This window comes from Felis catus, chromosome C2, assembly GCF_018350175.1.
Source record: "Felis catus isolate Fca126 chromosome C2, F.catus_Fca126_mat1.0, whole genome shotgun sequence".
NCBI lineage: Eukaryota > Metazoa > Chordata > Mammalia > Carnivora > Felidae > Felis > Felis catus.
The window spans coordinates 71,067,241-71,086,766 of NC_058376.1; the positions used below are offsets into that span (position 1 = coordinate 71,067,241).

A 19,526-nucleotide genomic window follows, 5' to 3' on the forward strand; every position below is an offset into this window, starting at 1 on the left:
CTAAAATTTAACAAGCTATTAAAACATTAACAGGAGTTCTGGAACATTTGTTCTTCAAAAACACTACACTTTCTGTGCTAATACTAATTAAGATGAAAAGACTCAAAAAGAGGGTTTCAAAATGAATTAGAGACAATAAGATCTGGGTTTTTTTTTTTTTTCTGAACTTCATTATTTATTAGCTATGACCATGGATAATACATTACTTAATTTCTTTATACCTTAGTTTTCTCATGTGTAAAACGATAATTCCTACCTCATTAGGTTTTGTGATGGTTAAATGCAATGATGTAGACATAAAGAATTTGGCAAAGTGTCTAACATTCAATAAATGGAAACAAAAACAACCCTTACAATCTGAAGAGACTAGAAAGAATTCAGAAATAAATCTTTCATATTCACTAATGGAAACTATCTTAGGCAATACAGAATAATCATTTAATCATATTCTAGCATTTAGAAAGTGATGACTAAAGGAGAGAGAAAAGAAGGTCAGCGTTTCACATTCTAAAAGAAATTACTAATGTAAGAAAAGTCTATGCGAACTAACACCTGAGAACAACAATAATCAGAAAAATTTAGGGAGAAGAATATCTTTTACACCTCCTCCAGAATATTGGGAGTTTTAATGTTTTAAAGGCATGCTTAAAGACCTAAAGAAATACTTTCATAAAACCGAAGGATTAGAGATGGTCATTTTTATACTTGTTTACTAAGTTTCATCATAGGTTAATTCTAATAGTATTTCTCATACAAGTACATTTAAAAAAAAGTATTAAACTGAAACAAGCTATTTACCTGAAAAAAACATTTCTTGTAAAATTTGCCATAGTTTCTGGCACATAGTTTAATATTCTGTAAAGGCTCAGTATGCTCAGTGAACACATCAGCAAATACGGTAACTCAAGATATTTTACAATTTCAACAGTGATGTATATGTTTTAAAAGCAATGCCTAAAATGTATCCTTGTAATATTTATACATTTTTCAAAATTTGGTGGTTGCGATGCTCTTTTGAGCATGCTTCCTCATGGAAATGGGCAAGTTAACAGGGAAATCAACCACATCATACCAACACTATATCAGAAGGATAACTGATAAAGAGGGAGCAGGATAAGCAGTCTCAGGTGCAGACTGTGCAGGCATAAGGGGCTGGTGGTTTGCAATCTCGACTCTCCACCTCCTTTCAATAGATTCACTTGTCTTTGCCATGTTCCAAGAACAAGAAATAATTATCATAGCCCCTTGACCTGGTTTGGATTTCCTCTTAATCCTAGACATTCTTCTACTGTACTCCCAAGATTCTTACCCCTGAACCAGCACAAATAACTCTCTATTTCAATTCTAACTGCTAATAGCTCAATCCTTGCTCATCTCTTGGATGATGAGATAGAGACAGGTTGTTACAGTTAACTGACATTAGCCCTAAGGATGGGAACTCCATCAGAACCACCTACTTGTGGACTATCAGCCCTTCTATTCTAGCCATAGTAATTTAACAGTAACAACAAAATTAGGTCATCCTACCAGTTTCATATTAAAAGTAAGTTACCTAAGAGTATTTAGCACTACATGTACTATTTACCACATTAAAAGGACCCATGATCTTCTGTCATTTCAAACAACTCATTATGTCAGTACTATTATAACTGCACTGCAGAACACAGCAGACTCCCTGGAGTTCTGTTCAGAAAAGAGATAACATAGCAGGCTTGAGGTTGCCATCCTTCGAAAGTCCAGCTCGTAAGCTGGTGTCTGTCTGGGAACTGGTTTCCTCCAGACATCACCCCATTGCCCCTTTCCCCTTTGCTGATTCTGCTTTAACAAGTCTTTGCCATAAGTACAACTACAGGCTGAGTCCTGTGAGTCCTAGCAAACCACCAAACCTGGAGGTGGTCTCAGGCACTCCCAACACAAGTACAATCTCCTAAAACTCACTCTCTACCTAACAGCTCATATCTGCAGAAAGCCCCCAGGATTTGGGAAAGAAACTAAATCTTAGAGGTGGAGAAACTTTGAAGTGTAAATGAATGTAGCTCTCCATTTTCAATCAGACCAAGGAACAGGCAAAGGGCTACACAGTTCCATTTAAAAAATACCTCCAAGGGCACCTGGGTGGCTCAGTCAGTTAAGCATCCGACTTCAGCTCAGGTCATGATCTCATGGTTCATGAGTTCCAGCCCCACATCAGGCTCTGTGCTGACAGCTCAAGAGCCTAGAGCCTGCTTCGGATTCTGTGTATCCCTCTCTCTCTGCCCCTCCCCTGCTCATGCTCTCTGAAAAATAAACATTTAAATAAATAAAATAAAATAAAATAAAATAAAATAAAATAAAATAAAATAAAATAAAATAAAATAAAATAAAATAAAATAAAATAAAATAAAATAAAAATAAAATAAAGCACCTGGTAGCTCAGTTGGTTAAGTGTCCAACTCTTGATTTCGGCTCAGGTCTCACAGTCATGGGATCAAGCCCTGCATGAGGCTCCCCAGTGAGTGTGGAGCCTGCTTGGGATTCTCTCTCTTCCCCTCTGTCCCTCTCCCACTCACATTCTCTTGGCCCCTCAAAATAAATAAAGTTAAAAAAACAAAAAATACTTCCAATTGAGAAAATGAAACAGTGCATGAGATCTTTATTATTCATATTCTAAAATGTCAAACTGATATAAAAACATAGGCCATTTAATTAAAATCTCATAAATCATAGGTCAAAGCCTAACTCAAGAATTTTGCTTTTATAACTCTTAGTAATAGGTCATCAGCCTCAGTTTACACACTTCAATAGTAGGAAATGCCTTTTTATCAAGGTAGTTCTTTCCATTCCTCTCCTGAATCTAAAGGATTTAACTGGAATCTGTCTCCCTGCAACTTTATTCTGTTGGTCTCAGTTCTACTCTCTGGAGTCTCACAGAATGAGCAAAATATACCTCAATGAAAACCACTTTGTCTCTACTAGCCAGTCTTTCTATCTTTGTGCATATTTGTGTCTCCTTGCACTTTTCTCTTCTTTGTGGGTATGTCAGTCCCTTCTTTAAGCATCTTTTTGAGTGTCTTTCCCTTTCTTTTACCTAACCTAGTTACACCACAGGCATATTGCATGTTCATAGATATTGCATGTTCAGTCCCAGACCACTACAATTAGTCAAACAATGCAATAAAGCAAGTCAAATGAATGTTTTTGTTTCCTGGTGCATATAAAAGTTATATTTATACTGCACTATAGTCTGTCAAGTGTGCAATAATATTATGTCTAAAAAATGTAAATACTTTAATTTAAAAGTACTTTGTTGTTCAAAATGCTAACCATCATCCGAACTTTCTGCAAGTTGTAATCTTTTTTGCTGATGGAGGGTCTTGCCTAGATATTGATGGTTGCTGACTGGTTAGTGGTGGGTGGTGGCTGCTGAAGGTTGGGGTGGCTGTAGCAATTTCTTAAAATATGACAACAATGACATTTGCCACATCAATTGACTCTTCCTTTCACAAATGATTTCTCTGTAGCATGTGATGTTGTTTGATAGCATTTTGCCCACAGAACTTCTTTCAAAGTTGGAGTCAACTCTCTCAAACCCCACTGCTCTTCCTCAACTAAGTTTAGGTAATACTCTAAATCCTTTGCTGTCATTTCAACAATCTTCACAGCATCTTCACCAGGAGTACTTTCCATCTCAGGGAACCACTCTCTTTGCTCATGCATAAGAAGCAACTTCTTTCTCATCCATTCAAGTTTTATCAAGAGGTTGCAGCAATCAGTCCCATATTCAGGCTCCACTTCTGATTCTGGTTCTCTTGCTATTTCTACCACATCTGCAGTTCCTTCCTGCACTGGAATCTTGAGCCCTCAAAGTCATCCATGAGGGTTGGAATCAACTTCTTCCAAACTCCTGTTGATGTGGCTATTTTGACCTCTTCCCATGACTCACAAATTTTCTTAATGCCGTCTAGAATGGTGAACCCTTCCCAGAAGGTTTTCACTTACTTTGCTCAGATCCATCAGAGGAATCACTATCTATGGCAGCCATAGCCTTATTAGGTATATTCCTTATATAATAAGACTCGAAAGTCAAAATTACTCCTTTCTCTGTGGGCTGTGGATTGGATGCTGTGTTAGCAGGTATGAAAACAACATGAATCTCATCCATTTCCATCAGAGCTCTTGGGTGACCAGGTGCATTGACAATGAGCAGTAATATTTTAAAAGGAATCTTTTTTTTCTGGACAGTAATCTCAACAGTGTGCTTAAAATATTCAGTAAACCATGTTGCAAACAGATGTGCTGTCATCTAGGCTTTGTTGTTCCGCTTACAGAGCATGGACAGAGGAGGTTTGGTGTGATTCTTAAGAGCCCAAGGATTTTCAGAATGGCAAATGAGTACTTCGTTCACCATTCAACTTCAGGTCACCAGCTTCATCAGCCCCTAATAAGAGAGTCAGCCTGTCCTCGGAACCTTTGAAGCCAGGCATTGACTTCTCTTCTCTAGCTATGAAAGTCCTAGGTGGCATCTTCTTCCAGTAGAAGGCTGTCTAGTCTACACTGAAAATCTGTTGTTTAGTGTAGCCGCTTCCATTAATTACCTGAACTACATCTTCTGGATAACTCGTTACAGCTTCTGTATCAGCACCTGCTGCTTTACCTAATGCTTTTATGTTATGGAGATGGCTTCTTTCCTTAAGCCTCATGAACCAACTTCTGCTAAGTTCCAGCTTTTCTTCTGCAGCTTCCTCACCTCTCTCAGCCTTCACAGAATTGAAGAGTTAGGGCCTTGCTCTGGATTAGGTTTTGGCTTAAGGGAATGTTGTGGCTGGTTTGATCTTCTGTGCAGACTACGCAGACCTTCTCCGTTATCAGCAATAAGACTATTTCACTTTCTTTATCATTTGTGTATTCATTGGAATATCACTTTTCATTTCCTTCAAGAACTTTTCCTTTGCATTCACATCTTGGATAACTGACACAACTAGCTTTTGGTCTATCTCAGCTTTGACATGCCTTCTTCATTAAGTTGAATCATTTCTAGTTTTTGATTTAAAGTGAGAGACATGTGACTCTTCCTTTTACTTGAATACTTAGAAGACACTGTACAGTTATTAACTGGCCTAATTTCAATACTGTTGTGTCTCAGAGAACAGGGAGGCCCAAGGAAATGGAGGGAAATGGGAATCAATGGCCAGTGAAGCAGTGAGAACACACGCATTTATCAATTCAGTTCACTGTCTTATGAGTGTGGTTCCTGGTGCCCCAAAATAACAAATTATAATAGTAATATCAAAGGTCACTGATCATATATCACCATAACAAATATAATAGTTAAAAATTTCAAATTTTAGGGGTGCCTGGGTGGCGCAGTCAGTTAAGCGTCCGACTTCAGCCAGGTCACGATCTCGCGGTCTGTGAGTTCGAGCCCCGCGTCGGGCTCTGGGCTGATGGCTCAGAGCCTGGAGCCTGTTTCCGATTCTGTGTCTCCCTCTCTCTCTGCCCCTCCTCCGTTCATGCTCTGTCTCTCTCTGTCCCAAAAATAAATAAACGTTGAAAAAAAAAATTTTTTTTTTAATTTCAAATTTTGTGAGAATTACCAAAGTGTAACAGAGAGACCCGAATTGAGCCAATGCTGTTGGAAAAGTGGTGCTGGCAGAGTTGCTGATACAGCTGCCACAAACCTTCCATGTATAAAAAATGCAATATATCTGTGAAGTGCAATAAAGTAAAGCAGAATGAAATGAGGTATGCCTGTATAACTGAAAATATATTTAATTGCTTTATGTGTTTAATGAACAGAATTTTGTTTACTCTGAATTTCAAAATGAATGTTTGAAACATTCAGTTTTTGTAATTTTTTTTAAAGGACATTTTCCTTTTTTTAATGTTTATTTATTTTTGAGAGAGAGAGAGCAGGGGAGGAGCACAGAGAGGGATACAGAAGATCCAAAGCTGGCTCTGTGCTGACAGCAGAGAGCCTGATGCGGGGTTTCAACTCATCAACCACGAGGTCATGACCTGAACCAGTCAGATGCTTAACAGACTGAGTCACCCAGGCACCCCTACATTTTCTTTTCTTTTTTAAAGTTTATTTGTTTTGAGAGAGAGAGAGAGAGAGAGAGAGAGAGAGAGAGAGAATGAACAAGCAGAGTAGGGGCAGACAAAGAGAGAGAGAGAAAATCCCAAGTAGGCTCCATGCTGTCAGTACAGAGCCTGATGCGGGGCTCAAACCCATGAATCGTGAGATTATGATCTGAGCTGAAATCAAGACTCGGCAGCTTAACTGACCGATCCACCTAGGTACCCTCAGGTTTTGTAATCTTGAATGAATTTTTTTTTTTTTTTGCAAGTCATAAGGTCTTTAGACCAAAAGGTTCCTTACTCTTGCTACTGAACAGAAATGTCACATTTACCCACTTTCAATTTCTAGCAATGGTGGGAAGGGGCTTTCCCATAAAACTGCAATTAGAAGAGAAGATGCTCAACTTGTTTTAGAGTTTCCTTGAAGGTAATTTTCAACATTATATAAGAGAAGTCCCTCTCTTTACTCCACCCATAGAGACTACTCACCCAGTGGTAGAGCTCGGGTCAGGTTAGCAGCTGGAGGATCTGTTTCTGGAGGACAGAGCTCACAGAAGTCCCAGCATGATGGGCAGAGCAGGTTACCATCGTGAATCCAGCCATTCATCTGAATACTGACGGGGAGGACCTGCCCAGCCCGACTACACAAATATGAAGTGTTCTGAACCCAAACTGTCAGACCTTGGGGAGAACAAGAAACCTTCAAATAGGAAAAAAAAAATCAGGTCAGTTAGATTCCATATATAATATATGAGCCTTCCTTCACCTACAGGAAAATACATTACTAAAAATACTGACTATAAAACAATTTGGGGTATAGGGAGGTCTTTAATCTCATATAAAGAATGCTAAGTTATTCAGGTTCTAAAATACACTCTGTGGTAGTTGTTCTTAAATTTTTAGTTTAGCATTTTCAAAAAAATGTGAGGAAATCTATGGATACTTTTCAGTACATATGCAAGATAACACACAACTTTACATACAATTTGGATTCACAGACCCCTGAAACCAAGTTATCAAGAATAACATTTCTGTAGGGGTGCTGGCTGGCTCAGTTGGTGGAGTGTGTGACTCTTGATCCTGGGGTTGTGAGTTTGAGTCCCACCATTGGGATTGGGTGTAGAGATTACTTAAAATAAATAAAATCTTAGGGGTGCCTGGGTGCCTCAATCGGTTAAGCATCCAACTCTTGATTTCAGCTCCTGTCATGATCTCTCAGTCAGTGGGATTGAGCCCTGTGTTGGATTCTTTGCTGTCGGAGTAGAGTTTATTTGGGATTTTCTTTCTCCCTTTCTGCCCCTCCCCTGCACTTGTTTTCTCTCTCTCTCTCTCTCTCAAAATAAAAAATTTTTAAAAATAAAATCCTAAAAAAAAAGAATAACATTTCTATAGATCCTAGTATTCTCATTATACTTCACCTTAAATCTGTCAAAGAGCCATTACTCAAGTCATTTTCTCCACAAGTCACAAATTTTGTAAATCAAATTTTTATAATATATTTTAAATTATAAATATATATGCTCATTGTAAAAAGAAAAAAGCATACAGCACAGAAATGTACACAGTAAAAAAGTTCTTTATTCTTTTCCTTATCCTAGATCCTTCGCTCAGGTATAAAAATGGTCATAGTGATTTTATATGGACTGGTAACATCTTCAAAGGCAGGACTTGGGGCACCTCAGTGGCTCAGTCGGTTGCATAAGTGTCTGAAACTTGGTTTGGGCTCAGGTCATGATCTCACAGTTTGTGAGTTTAAGCCCCACATTGAGCTCTGTGCTGACATTGTGTGCCTACTTGGGATTCTCTCTCTCTCTCTACCTCTCTCTCTGCCCTTCCCATGCGCATGTTCTCTCTCTCTCTCAAAATGAACGAATAAACTTAAAAAAAAAAAAGTGCTTAAAGGTAGGACTCATATTTTAACTGCGGGGTAACTAATAAAATCAGATTTTTTTTCTTTTTATTTTAGAGAGAGAGAGCATGAGTGGGGGAAAGGGAGAGAGAAAGAGAATCTTAAGCAGGCTCCATGCTCACCTGGGATCATGACCTAAGCAGAAATCAAGAGTTGGCTGCTCAACTGACTGAGCCACCCAGACACCCAAGTCAATTTTAAAAAGCAAACACATTAAAACTAACTTTAAAAAAAATGTTAAATGTGTCTTCTTCACAGTTGTTTTATAAAAAGACACATTAATGCCAATTATGCTACTTCACTTTAAATATTTCCGGAACTTCTCTCCTGGGCCTATCCTCAAACCAAGTGTATGATTTTGAGTATGTTTGATGGTGGTAAATTTTTACTTTGCAAGTTGATATAGTTTTTAGAAATACCAAAAGTTACCCAGAACCAAGTCTGGTAAAGTTGACTAAATCAGTTAACATTAAATTAATATAGGTGTGATGCAAAATACTAAAACTGATTTTCCTAGGAGGCTAATAAACTCTTTCTAAAGGCAATTTCAAAAGAGGAGTTCCATAAGTACATTTCAACAATGGAGTCATCTTTGAAATAACTCAATCATGAACTAAGTTTAAGTGTAATACTCATTTGGAAATTTAAGTTATAATAAGTTCAAGAAAACAAATGACAACAAAGTATAACCTCTTCCATAAGTCTGTCATTCAATGACCCACATCTAGGAAGCACCACCATAACTACAGTGCAATGTAATCATTCTTTTAAGTGAGAACTGACTGAATATTGTGCTTTGTGGCTGAAAAGGATACCAAAGAAGTCTGTGACCCAGTACCTGTCCTCTAGCAGCTTTAACTGAAGAGAAAAGGGTGGCATATAAATTCCACCCACCCACCCCCCAGCAAATTTAACAGTGTTAAGCTGTTTATGATTAAGAGTCAATGTTGGAAAATGGAGGGACTGTACAGTATCCTTCAAAGACAGAAGACACTTTGAGACTGAAAAATGAAGGAGGCAACTCCATACACTTTATATAGTTTAATTCAGGGTAACTTACTGACAGCATGATCAGGTGGATGGTGATTTGGACAGTTGTGCAGCTATTCTCTGCAAAGTCCAGTCCTTAGTCTACATATTTTATAGAGGAAGGGGATGAGCAGAAGGGTATGTAGTAAGATCAAAAGGCTTACATGCACTTCAAAGGGTTCACATGCTAATCTTTAACAGACCTTGTGGTACCATCTGTGCGTCAGGAGGAGGAAAGACTATGTTATCTCTAACAGATTCACAGAAGGCCAAAGCAAGCCTCCCGCATTCCAGCTTTGGCAGGCATTTCTAAGGTATACATATTAATCTCCAAGAGGCCTGGAACACACAGCCCCAAGAGAGGTCATCAATCATACAAGAAGAAGACTGAGGGCTAAAGATGGAGTCAGTACTGTCAGCATTCCTACAGTCAATAAATGGTAGAAACAAGCAATAAAGCTTAGAAAGTTTCATGGAAGAAAGAGCATTAATATCCTAAAGATGTGCACAGAATTTGGATCACGGTGAGGAAGAGATGTGACCTGGTGGACTGTGTCAGAATCTGGGTGGGTAAGGAGGGTAATTATGTAGGGGTGGGAAAAGGTGAAAGGGATGTGGTCAGATCAAATAAGCATACTGAGGACAATGAGAGTCAGATTTCTCTCTGTGAAAGGAATTACAAACATGGAAACAGAGAAAACTAAACTGAACCCTTTAGGGTTGGACTGGAACCAAAGATACTGGTACAAACTCAGTTATATATATGTATATATATATATATATATATATATATATATATATATATATATATACACACACATACATACATATGAATATACAAGCAAATTACATACACACATCTATTTCCCAGATCTGTTCACCAAGAGGGCTTGGGGAGTAGCTATATCCTAGTGACAATGCACAGTACATCTAACAACAGATCTTAGTCTCTTAAATACCACACTTCACTAAAGAAACTAGAGCTTTTTGGGGCATGTGGGTGGCTCAGTTGGTTATGTATCTGACTCTTGATTTCAGTTCAGGTCATGATCTCACGATTCAGGAGTTCTAGCTCCATGTCGAGCTCTGTGTTGACAGTGCAGAGATTCTGGGTGTTTGGGATTCTGTCTTTCTCTCTCTCCGCCCCTCCCTGCTTGCTCTCTCTCTCTCTCTCTCTCTCTCTCTCTCTCTCTCAAAATAAATAAACTTAAAAAAAAAACAAAAACAAAAAACTAGAGCTTCTTGAAGAATTTGTTGACTCAAGAGCTGCATGTGCTAGAATATCTTGCACCAGAAAGCAAGGAAACATTCAAAGAAAGATGGGGAAAGACCAGAAGGACATAGAAACCTGAAGGGGCTTCCTCTGGCCAAATCTGGGGGAAATTGAGTATCAAAATAAATAATGATAGTAATGGTAATATCTTTAATAAAATGGATTCCATGACTCAATGCTGATATAACTGTATAAATCAGTAAAATGAAAGTATGGTAAGAAAAATTTATTGACACAGTACTTCCCTGCAAAATATTTATTGATTACAAAGGGAATTAATAAGAAAAGAGTAATTGATAGCGAAGAAGCCTGGGAGATACCAGCAAGTTAACATCACCAGTAAAAGGACAAATCATGAGTGTACCACCATAAGAACATGAGCATTACTTCTGTGATATTACTGCCCAAAATACATGACCTGAATTTCATCATGAGGAAACATATGACAAACCCAAAGTGAGACACATCTTAGAAAAAAATGACTTATAGTTTTGTTAAATGTCAGGGTTATAAAAATCAAAAAAAGACTCAGGAAGTGTTCCAGACTGAAGGAGACCAGAGACAGGACAACTATGCAACATGTGATATTAATCCAGATCCTATACTACAAGGACATTATTGGGACAATTAGCAGAACTTGAATAGGGCCGAAGAATTAGATGTATCAGTGTTAATTTCCTAATTTTTAAAATAGTATTATGGTTATATAGGGGGATGTCTTGTTTAAAAGAAATGCACAAAGTACATGGGATTGAAGGTAAAGCACATCAGCAATTTGCACTTAAATGACTCAGAAAACACATTTTGTACCATTCTTGCAACTGCTCTGTCAAAATAAGTAAAACAAACAACAAAAGGCAAAACAGCTAATCCATGTTAACTGTTTGGAACTCATACATATTTTCCTATATAAATGGTGGTTAGCATTAAATTAGTAAAATTAAATTAGCAAAATTAACTGACAACTCTAAGTACAGGGAAGCTAAGTACATTTGATTTTTGTAGATGGTATTGCAAATTTGCATAATCCCTTTATGGTACTGGTGGTGTTGACAAACCATTGAAATTGCCTGAAGAGGGGGTGCCTGGCTGGCTCAGTTGGTAGAGCACGTGACTCTTGATCTCAAGGTCATGAGTTCAAGCCCCACGTTGGGTATAGAGCTTACTTAATAAAGAAATGAAATATAATAAAATAAAATAGCCTGAACGGGTCATTCTCCTATTATAGTTGCCAATGTTCTAGCTTTATCCCATTAAAAAAATTTTTTTAATGTTTTTATTTATTTTTGAGACAGAGAGAGACAGAGCACGAGCGGGGCGGGGGGCGGGGGGCGGGGGGAGCAGAGAGAAAGGGAGACACAGAATCTGAAGCAGGCTCCAGGCTCTGAGCTGTCAGTACAGAGCCCGATGCAGGGCTCAAATTCATGGACTGTGAGATCATGACCTGAGCTGAAGTCAGACGCTTAACCGACTGAGCTACCCAGGAGCCCCTAGCTTTATCCCATTTAATTTAATATTTTCACTTATGGGAATTTAGAAAAATAATTTTTTTAAAAAGGTAAGATAAAAGCATAGTATCATGAAAAGTGAAAATTAACTCAATATACAACAAGGAAATGACTTCCCTAATTATGATATTTTAAAAAGATGCAATGAAATTAGTCAAAGACAAGTATCATATGACTTCACTCATATGTGTAATTTAAGACACAAAACAGATGAACAGAAGGGAAGAGAAGCAAAAATAATATATAAACAGGGAGGGGTACAAAACATAAGAAACTCTTAAATATAGGAACAAACTGAGGGTTGCTGGAGGGGTTGTAGGGAGGGATGGGCTAAATGGACAAGGAGCATTGAGGAGGACACCTGCTGGGATGAGCACTGGGTGTTATATGTAGGGAATGAATCACAGATTCTACTCCTGAAATCATTATTGCACTATATGCTAACTAACTTGGATGTAAATTAAAAAAAAAAATTAAAAGTAAACAAACAATTGAAAAAAAAAGGTGCAATGTCTTGGGGGGGGGTGGGGCTGGGTAGCTCAGTCAGTTCAAAGTCTGACTTCAGCTCAGGTCATGGTCTCCCAGTTTGTGAATTTGAGCCCTGCATTGGGCTTGCTGCTATCAGCTCAGAGTATGCTTTAGATCCTCTGTTTCCCTCTCTCTCTCTGCCCCTCCCCCTACTTATGCTTGCTCTCTTTCTCTCAAAAAATGAATAAACATTTATTAAAAAAAAAAAAAAGATGCAGTGTCTTATGGCCATTGAGGCATCTGGCTGACTCAGTTGGTAGAGCATCATGAGTTCAAGCCCCATGTTGGGGGTAGAGTTTACTAAGAAAGGAAGGAAGGAAGGAAGGAAGGAAGGCAGGCAGGCAGGCAGGAAGGCAGGCAGGAAGGCAGGAAGAATAGTAATTTTTATTATTGGGAAAACTTGGAAAAGGTGTTTTGTTCTACATAAGTACTAAGTAAAGGCAGTAAAACAAAATTTTATATTATGATTATAACCAGGTCAAAACTATGAATTAAATAAACAAATATATCTTCAAAGGAATTTATCAGAAAATGGTTGTTGGATTACAGTTATCAGACTATAACTGAAAAGTATTTATTTTGAATTTTCATCTATAAGGTTTCAAAGATAATTTTATATGAATTGTATGATGTCTGGATTATATCTCAATAAAGCTGTTACAAAAAACTAATTTTATAAGTAACTTTAAAAGTAATAATTAAATTCCCAGCTACATAAGTCCATTTATATCTTGCAGCTGAAATGGTACAAAAAATTCTTACTTTTCAGTTCTCAGGATCACGCTTTCCTCCCTGACATCCATTAGTAGAGTACGGAATATTCTTTAAGTTGGATATTCATAAGTTATAGAATGTCTATATCTTAGTAAGTTTTTAATAAGGTGATGCAGTCATTTAAGGTAGTTTGCTACTTTTGGATTTCTAATTGCAAAGGAGAAAAACAATTATTAATCTGTAGCTGATTTATTAATTCTTAAATCCATGCTTTCCTCAGATCTTATGAAATAAAATTGCAAATTTTTCCATTACAAAGTAATATTTAAGAACAAAATTATATATATTCCATTATTTCCTTGGGGTATATGCCCCAAGTAAAATTAATATAAAACTTGCTGATATATAACAATTATATATGTATTTTTAAACAAGTGGAAAAAGGTAATTTCTCAAATAAATGACAATATTTTCACACATAAGCAAAGTAATATTTATATAAACAAGATAAGTTAAAGAATTAATCAGTAAATTATATAAAAATATAAAATATATTTTAAAATATAAAAACCATATAATGAGATAAATTATATAATATTTGATAATAATTATTAACAATCATATAGTTTACCTGATAACATCCACTCCCCCAGTCTGGGTAACTCAGCTTCCTCTCACACTTTTCCATGACAAATGCGGATTTCTGAATTAGACAAACTGAATGAGGTCCGTACTTTTCAGCACCATAATTTTTAAAAAGGTCTGAAGCAAACCAGAGAACTTTTCTTAAAAATTGAGTTTTGGTTCAAAGAACAAACTGAAGCATTCCATTTTTATGGTTAAAAGTTGCTTTAAAAATCAAGCATGTTTGGGCTGCCTGGGTGGCTCAGTCAGTTAAGCTTCTGACTATTGATTTCAGCTCTGGTCATGATCTCATTGTTGTGAGACAGAGCCCCCATTGGGCTCTGCACTGACAGTGCAGAATCTGCTTGGGATTCTCTCCCACCCTCTCTATCTCTCTCTACCCTTCCCCTGCTCGTGTGCGCGTGCGTGTGTATGCATTCTCTCTCTCAAAATAAATAAATAAATAAACTTAAAAGAAAAAAAAAAGATTCTTTCTCCAGCTCCTCTGCCCCTCCTTTACTTGTGTGTGGCTTGCTCTCTCTCTAAAAAAATAAAATCAAAAATTAAATGGGGCGCCTGGGTGGCGCAGTCGGTTAAGCGCCGACTTCAGCCAGGTCACGATCTCGCGGTCTGTGAGTTCGAGCCCCGCGTCGGGCTCTGGGCTGATGGCTCGGAGCCTGGAGCCTGTTTCCGATTCTGTGTCTCCCTCTCTCTCTGCCCCTCGCCCGTTCATGCTCTGACTCTCTCTGTCCCAAAAATAAATAAACGTTGAAAAAAAATTTAAAAAAAAATTAAAATAAAAATCAAACATGTTTAACGGAAATTTTCAATTAAAAAAATTAAGAGAAACAGGGCTCCAAAATCAAACTAGGTTCTCAATAAAGGACTTGGTGGGAAGAAATTATTCTATCAAAAATGGGAGATAAAACTGGGCTTAAAGTATCTAAGTTAGGTATGCCTGGGTGGCTCAGTCAGTTGAGCATCTGACTACAGCTTAGGTCATGATCTCACAGTTCGTGGGTTTGAGCCCCACATTGGGTTCTGTGCTAGCAGTGTGGAGCCTGCTTGGGATTCTCTCCCTCTCTCTCTCTCTCTCTCTCTCTCTCTGTTTCTCTGACCCTCCCCTACTTGTGCTCTCTCTCAAAATAATAAACTTTAAAAAAATAAAGTATCTAAGTTAGATATACAGAAGAAATGGCACAAAGAATCGTCTTTACTGGTAGTCTAAATAGGAGTCACCTCCCAGATGACCCATGATAGATGAAGCCAACTGACTTATATAATGAAGGCTTTTTTGGGGATGTTGCAAAACTTTTTGCAAAGTTTTCTTGCATTTTTATCTCATCCTATCTGCTGGAAGTCCATACATAAGATGCTGATCTAGTCTCAGACTAAACACAAACATGCAGGGGCGCTTGGATGGCTCAGTCGGTTGGGCGTCTGACTTTGGCTTGGGTCATGATCTCACATTTCATGAGTTCAAGCCCTGTGTCGGGCTCTGTGCTGCAGCCCAGGGCCTGGAGCCTGCTTTGGATTCTGTGTCTCCCTCTCTCTCTTCCCCTCCCCAGCCCATGCTCTGTCTTTCTCTCTGAAAAATAAATTTTTTTTTAAATTAAAAACACAAACACATAGAGGGATAGGGTGGATTAAATGACCTCTAACTAGCTAATGGACAAATGAATGAGGCTCCTTAAGCCCTAGCAAAAATTTGCTCTTTACACTTAGTACAAGTAAGTTTCATGTTTTGAAAACAGAGAGTTCTTACAGATAAGTATTTTATGTCAGTTTTGAAAAATCTTAATTATATAAGCTAAGAAGGAAAATGTAAAACAGAATTAAAGAGAACTATTGTTTTGTGTATTTGTGAGTATTTCAAAGTCCTTGAAAAACAAAGTGGTCAGTGTCAAAAAAAAAAAAAAAAAGAAAAGGGAGTGCTCAGCAAACTACAACCCTCAGGCCAAATCCTGAGGGCTACCTGCTTTTATAAATAATAAAATTGTATTGGAGCACAGCCAGTAATTCACACATTAATTTATATGTTGTCTATAACTACTTTCACACTGTAACAGCAGAGTTCATAATTCCAAGAGAGGCCATATGATCCACAAAGTTTAAAATATTTACTATCTTTCTCTTTACAATAAACATTTGCCAATTTCAGCTCTAAAATAGTAAGATGTGACACCATCTTTGGCAAACCCAAAATTGACAGATCTCTGCATTGCTCAGTTTTAACACTGAACTGCTGAATAGTTACAAGTTTTTAAGACATTTATTAAATGGGTGAGTGATGAAAAAAATGACTGTACGAATCCAGTTAAATCTACCAGGTTTAGAAATAAAAGGAAAACCCATTATAGAAATTTAAAATGTAGAAAACAGAGTCTGTAATAAAGTATGGAATGGCAGGGCGGGGTGGGGGGGTGGATAAAAAGGACCAGGTTACAGATTTTGATGACCACAGAGTGAGAAACTACCTATTGCTCTTTATTAACATAAGATGTGGTAACATTTTGTTTACAAAGGTGAATACCCAATTGTTATACTCTTTATGTGTATCAAAAGGGAATAAATAATATGGTAATACATCTTACAAGCCATGGGACAACAGTATTATCCTAATATCTGGAGAACAACCTGCTACTTCTAAATTACATAAAATGCACACTCCTGAAAAGAGAAAAAAATGGGATACCTACTATGATTTAACAAAAAGAGCGCTGCTTTGGAGGATCTTACACAGGCACCAATTAATTATATTATTTAGTGTCTCTTCATTTACCTGTGAAATTGAATAATATCTTCTCTATCAGGTTTTTAAAAAAAATTTTAATCTTTATTTATTTTTGAGAGAGAGAGAGAGAGACAGAATGTGAGCTGAAGAGGAATACAGACGGAGACACAGAATCGGAAGCAAGCTCCAGGCTGTGAGCTGTCAGCACAGAGCCTGATGTGGGGCTTGAACTTACGAACCACAAGATCATGACCTGAGCCAAAGTCGGATGCTTAACCGACTGAGCCACCTAGGCACCCCTCATCAGGTTTTTAGAAGAATAAAATGATAAAAATGAAAGTGCTCTGCAAATGAAATATCATGCAGATATAAGGTGTAACAAAAAAGTAGCGCATGCACACATGTGCAAGTCTATCTAACAACCCTTGTTATATGTCATAGTTTGAAGCATTTACTATGTGAATTCATTTATTAGTTCTCACAGCAACTCTGTAAGACAGGTACTACTATCCCCTTTGTACAGGGAAGAAACTGAGGCACAGAGAAGTTAAGTTACTTCACAAATGGATACCAGTGGAACCACAATACAAATTCAGACAGTCTGGCTCCTGGGTCTATGTCCTTAGTCCCTATTTTATATTGCTGATATGTTATTTTAATATGTATATAACATTTCATTTCACTATACTACTAACCTGGTTGATTTTCCAATATCCTACAATCTGAGCTGCGCTGATATTCACCACTTAAATGCCAACTGAATTCCTGACTGAAAGGGCAGTAGTCAGCAATTTCTACTGAACCACCATAATAAGGCAAGTCTTCTGCAGGTATTCCACTTAGTTTGTCGAAGTACTACAAAAAAAAAATTATTAGGAAGACAGGAAAGTAAGAAACATTCTATATAATCAAACAGGCAATTTGTAGCAACCCTCTAATGCTGTATAATACAAAAAAAGATATTACTGTACTTTTCTTCATATGTCATAGAACATAAAGAACATATTCTACCTGAGGGATATTTCAAGGTTGTTGTAGTTTTAGAAAAAGCAAGGTAAGTAAATTAGTCTATGTTTTTTATTAGATGACAAATTTGACTAATGTTTTTAAAAGGATGAATAGGAAGAGTTTTATGAGGTGACAAAACACATACTAATCCAGAGAATTAACATATTTTAAATATAATGCACTTAAAGTATTATCAGAAGACTTAATTTACGTGTTGTTTTGAGAAACTTGAAAAAATAAAACTGTGAGAATATGAATGAGATCATACCTATAAAACACTTGGAACACCAAAGGAACAAGGCTCCAGATAAATTTTAAAGATTTCACATGTACACTAACTCACTGAATTATATTCCTATGCCTAGAAATAGAGTTGCCATCTTATGATGAAGTCTGACGCATTCAGTGGCATCATGAACATATGCAGGAAAGCTCAACATTTAGCAGCAATCATTTTAAATCATCTTCTGAGATACTCCTTCTGACTGCAGGGTCCTTTGTAAATGGCAGGCAGAACTAAAGAGTTTTAGAGATGGCTATTGCAACAAAAAATTTACAGGTCAAATCAGAGATTCAGACTGAATATGTAGGACCATTTCCTTCACCTTTTAGATCCCATGAGTCAAACCTTTCCTAAAGTAGAACTTCTAAGACTTGTAATGAATTGGAATAGAGTACCTCAGTTATTCTCTTTAAAGAACCTTGTTTTCTGTGTACATTAGAGGAAATTAAAGATGAAGACTTAGGAAACAATTAGAAAAAAATACAAAACATTTAAAAATAGATCCAATAAATATTCTAAATGCCTCTATTACTACAAGGCATTGTTAGATATTAATTATTGTTAATTAGCACATTGGTTTTAAAGAATTGTAAGAATTCTCAATTTTTTTTCTAACTTATAGAAAACCAATGGGGGTAAGTTGAAAAACTTAATTCATTCTTCTAATTCAAGATAGAGACTTCTCTCTAAAAAGTTGAGTTGTTTCCTAAAACTGTGCCCCAACAAGTGTTACCTGGTACTCTTGAGGCAAAGGTTTTGAAAACTTCTGCAAATTACACACAGCAACTGCTCTCTGGTCCTGTCGGCAAGTTAACTGCAATGGGTTACTTCTAAGCGTGTCACAGAAAGGGCTCAGCATCTGCCTCCTGCACACAAAGAAACACCAAGGTACCAAACTCTAAAGAAAACATAACAAATCCATTTTCTATTATAATTTCAATATGTTTTGATAGCTTAATACTAAATGCTGAATCAGGTTATAAAGTTATTTTTCAAAGAGTAAAAAGAAATGCTTAATGTAGTTATAAAAGATTAATGCCAAATGCCTTATAACGTTACTTCACCATTATTAAACAAAATATTTATCTCTTTCTCCACTTTTTCCAGTAAAATGGAGTTCTGCAGACCTGATCTGTGTGTTTAATGACAAATAATGAAATTCCTGATCCTGCTTAGAAATACAAATCTTCATAATTAATATAATGGAGTCTTAGAAAGGAGACAGAGATGATGGATGTCCTTTCTGCCCTGCAGCTACAAAGAGTGAATTGTTTTCTGTGGCATGATCTACTTCAAAGACTCTTGTTTCAGTTATACTGAAAACATTCACAAGACATCTTGTTTTCATGTGCAAAATGAAGACTGTGTGAATATTCCTAATTATGACAAGTTGCTCTGTTCTGTTGAATCTAATCTCGGAAGTACAATTTGGAAAATGAGGTCTTATAATTTTCCAGATATCAGAATCTATTACACTGTTCTGTAAAAATAATCTTCAAACCCCAACCTATAATTCTAATTGGTCAATTTATTGGTAATTATAATACAAACCATATTAATGTCATAATAGTAATGTTATAAATGAAATTCCAGTATTCTTAAACAATATAAATCCTATTATGACTGATTACCAAATTGTGATAGTATTACTGCCATTTTTCCTCTTCTTCCACATGCTTGTTAAGGGGAAAAAGCCTAGGTTAGATTTACTTTAAGGAAAATTGATATTTGCTTCATTTAAGTTAACAAAGTATAGCAATAAAACATCTCAGGGAATTATAGCTTCTTGAGATAAAATGTGTAAAAGACCTACCAGTGTCTCTGGTAGACTTGAAGAAGCACACTGTAATAGGAAAGCA

General features: G+C 36.8%; 1 protein-coding gene across 13 annotated transcripts in view; it reads right to left on the reverse strand.

The window, feature by feature from the left end:
- The window catches only part of LMLN (leishmanolysin like peptidase), a 149,279-nt gene that overhangs the window by 67,579 nt on the left and 62,174 nt on the right, over positions 1 to 19,526 (reverse strand). For 9 of the 13 annotated variants that reach the window (XM_045037061.1, XM_019839909.3, XM_019839911.3 and 6 more), the window contains 4 exons: positions 18,401 to 18,533; positions 17,072 to 17,231; positions 13,650 to 13,780; positions 6,547 to 6,757 (listed from right to left, as the gene is read on the reverse strand). In XM_045037061.1, the coding sequence (XP_044892996.1) occupies positions 6,547 to 6,757; positions 13,650 to 13,780; positions 17,072 to 17,231; positions 18,401 to 18,533 (635 nt within the window). Of the gene's footprint in view, positions 1 to 6,546; positions 6,758 to 13,066; positions 13,226 to 13,649; positions 13,781 to 17,071; positions 17,232 to 18,400; positions 18,534 to 19,526 lie in introns of those variants that run through there. The other 4 variants (XM_045037062.1, XR_006585134.1, XR_006585135.1 and 1 more) reach the window with 3 other exon arrangements.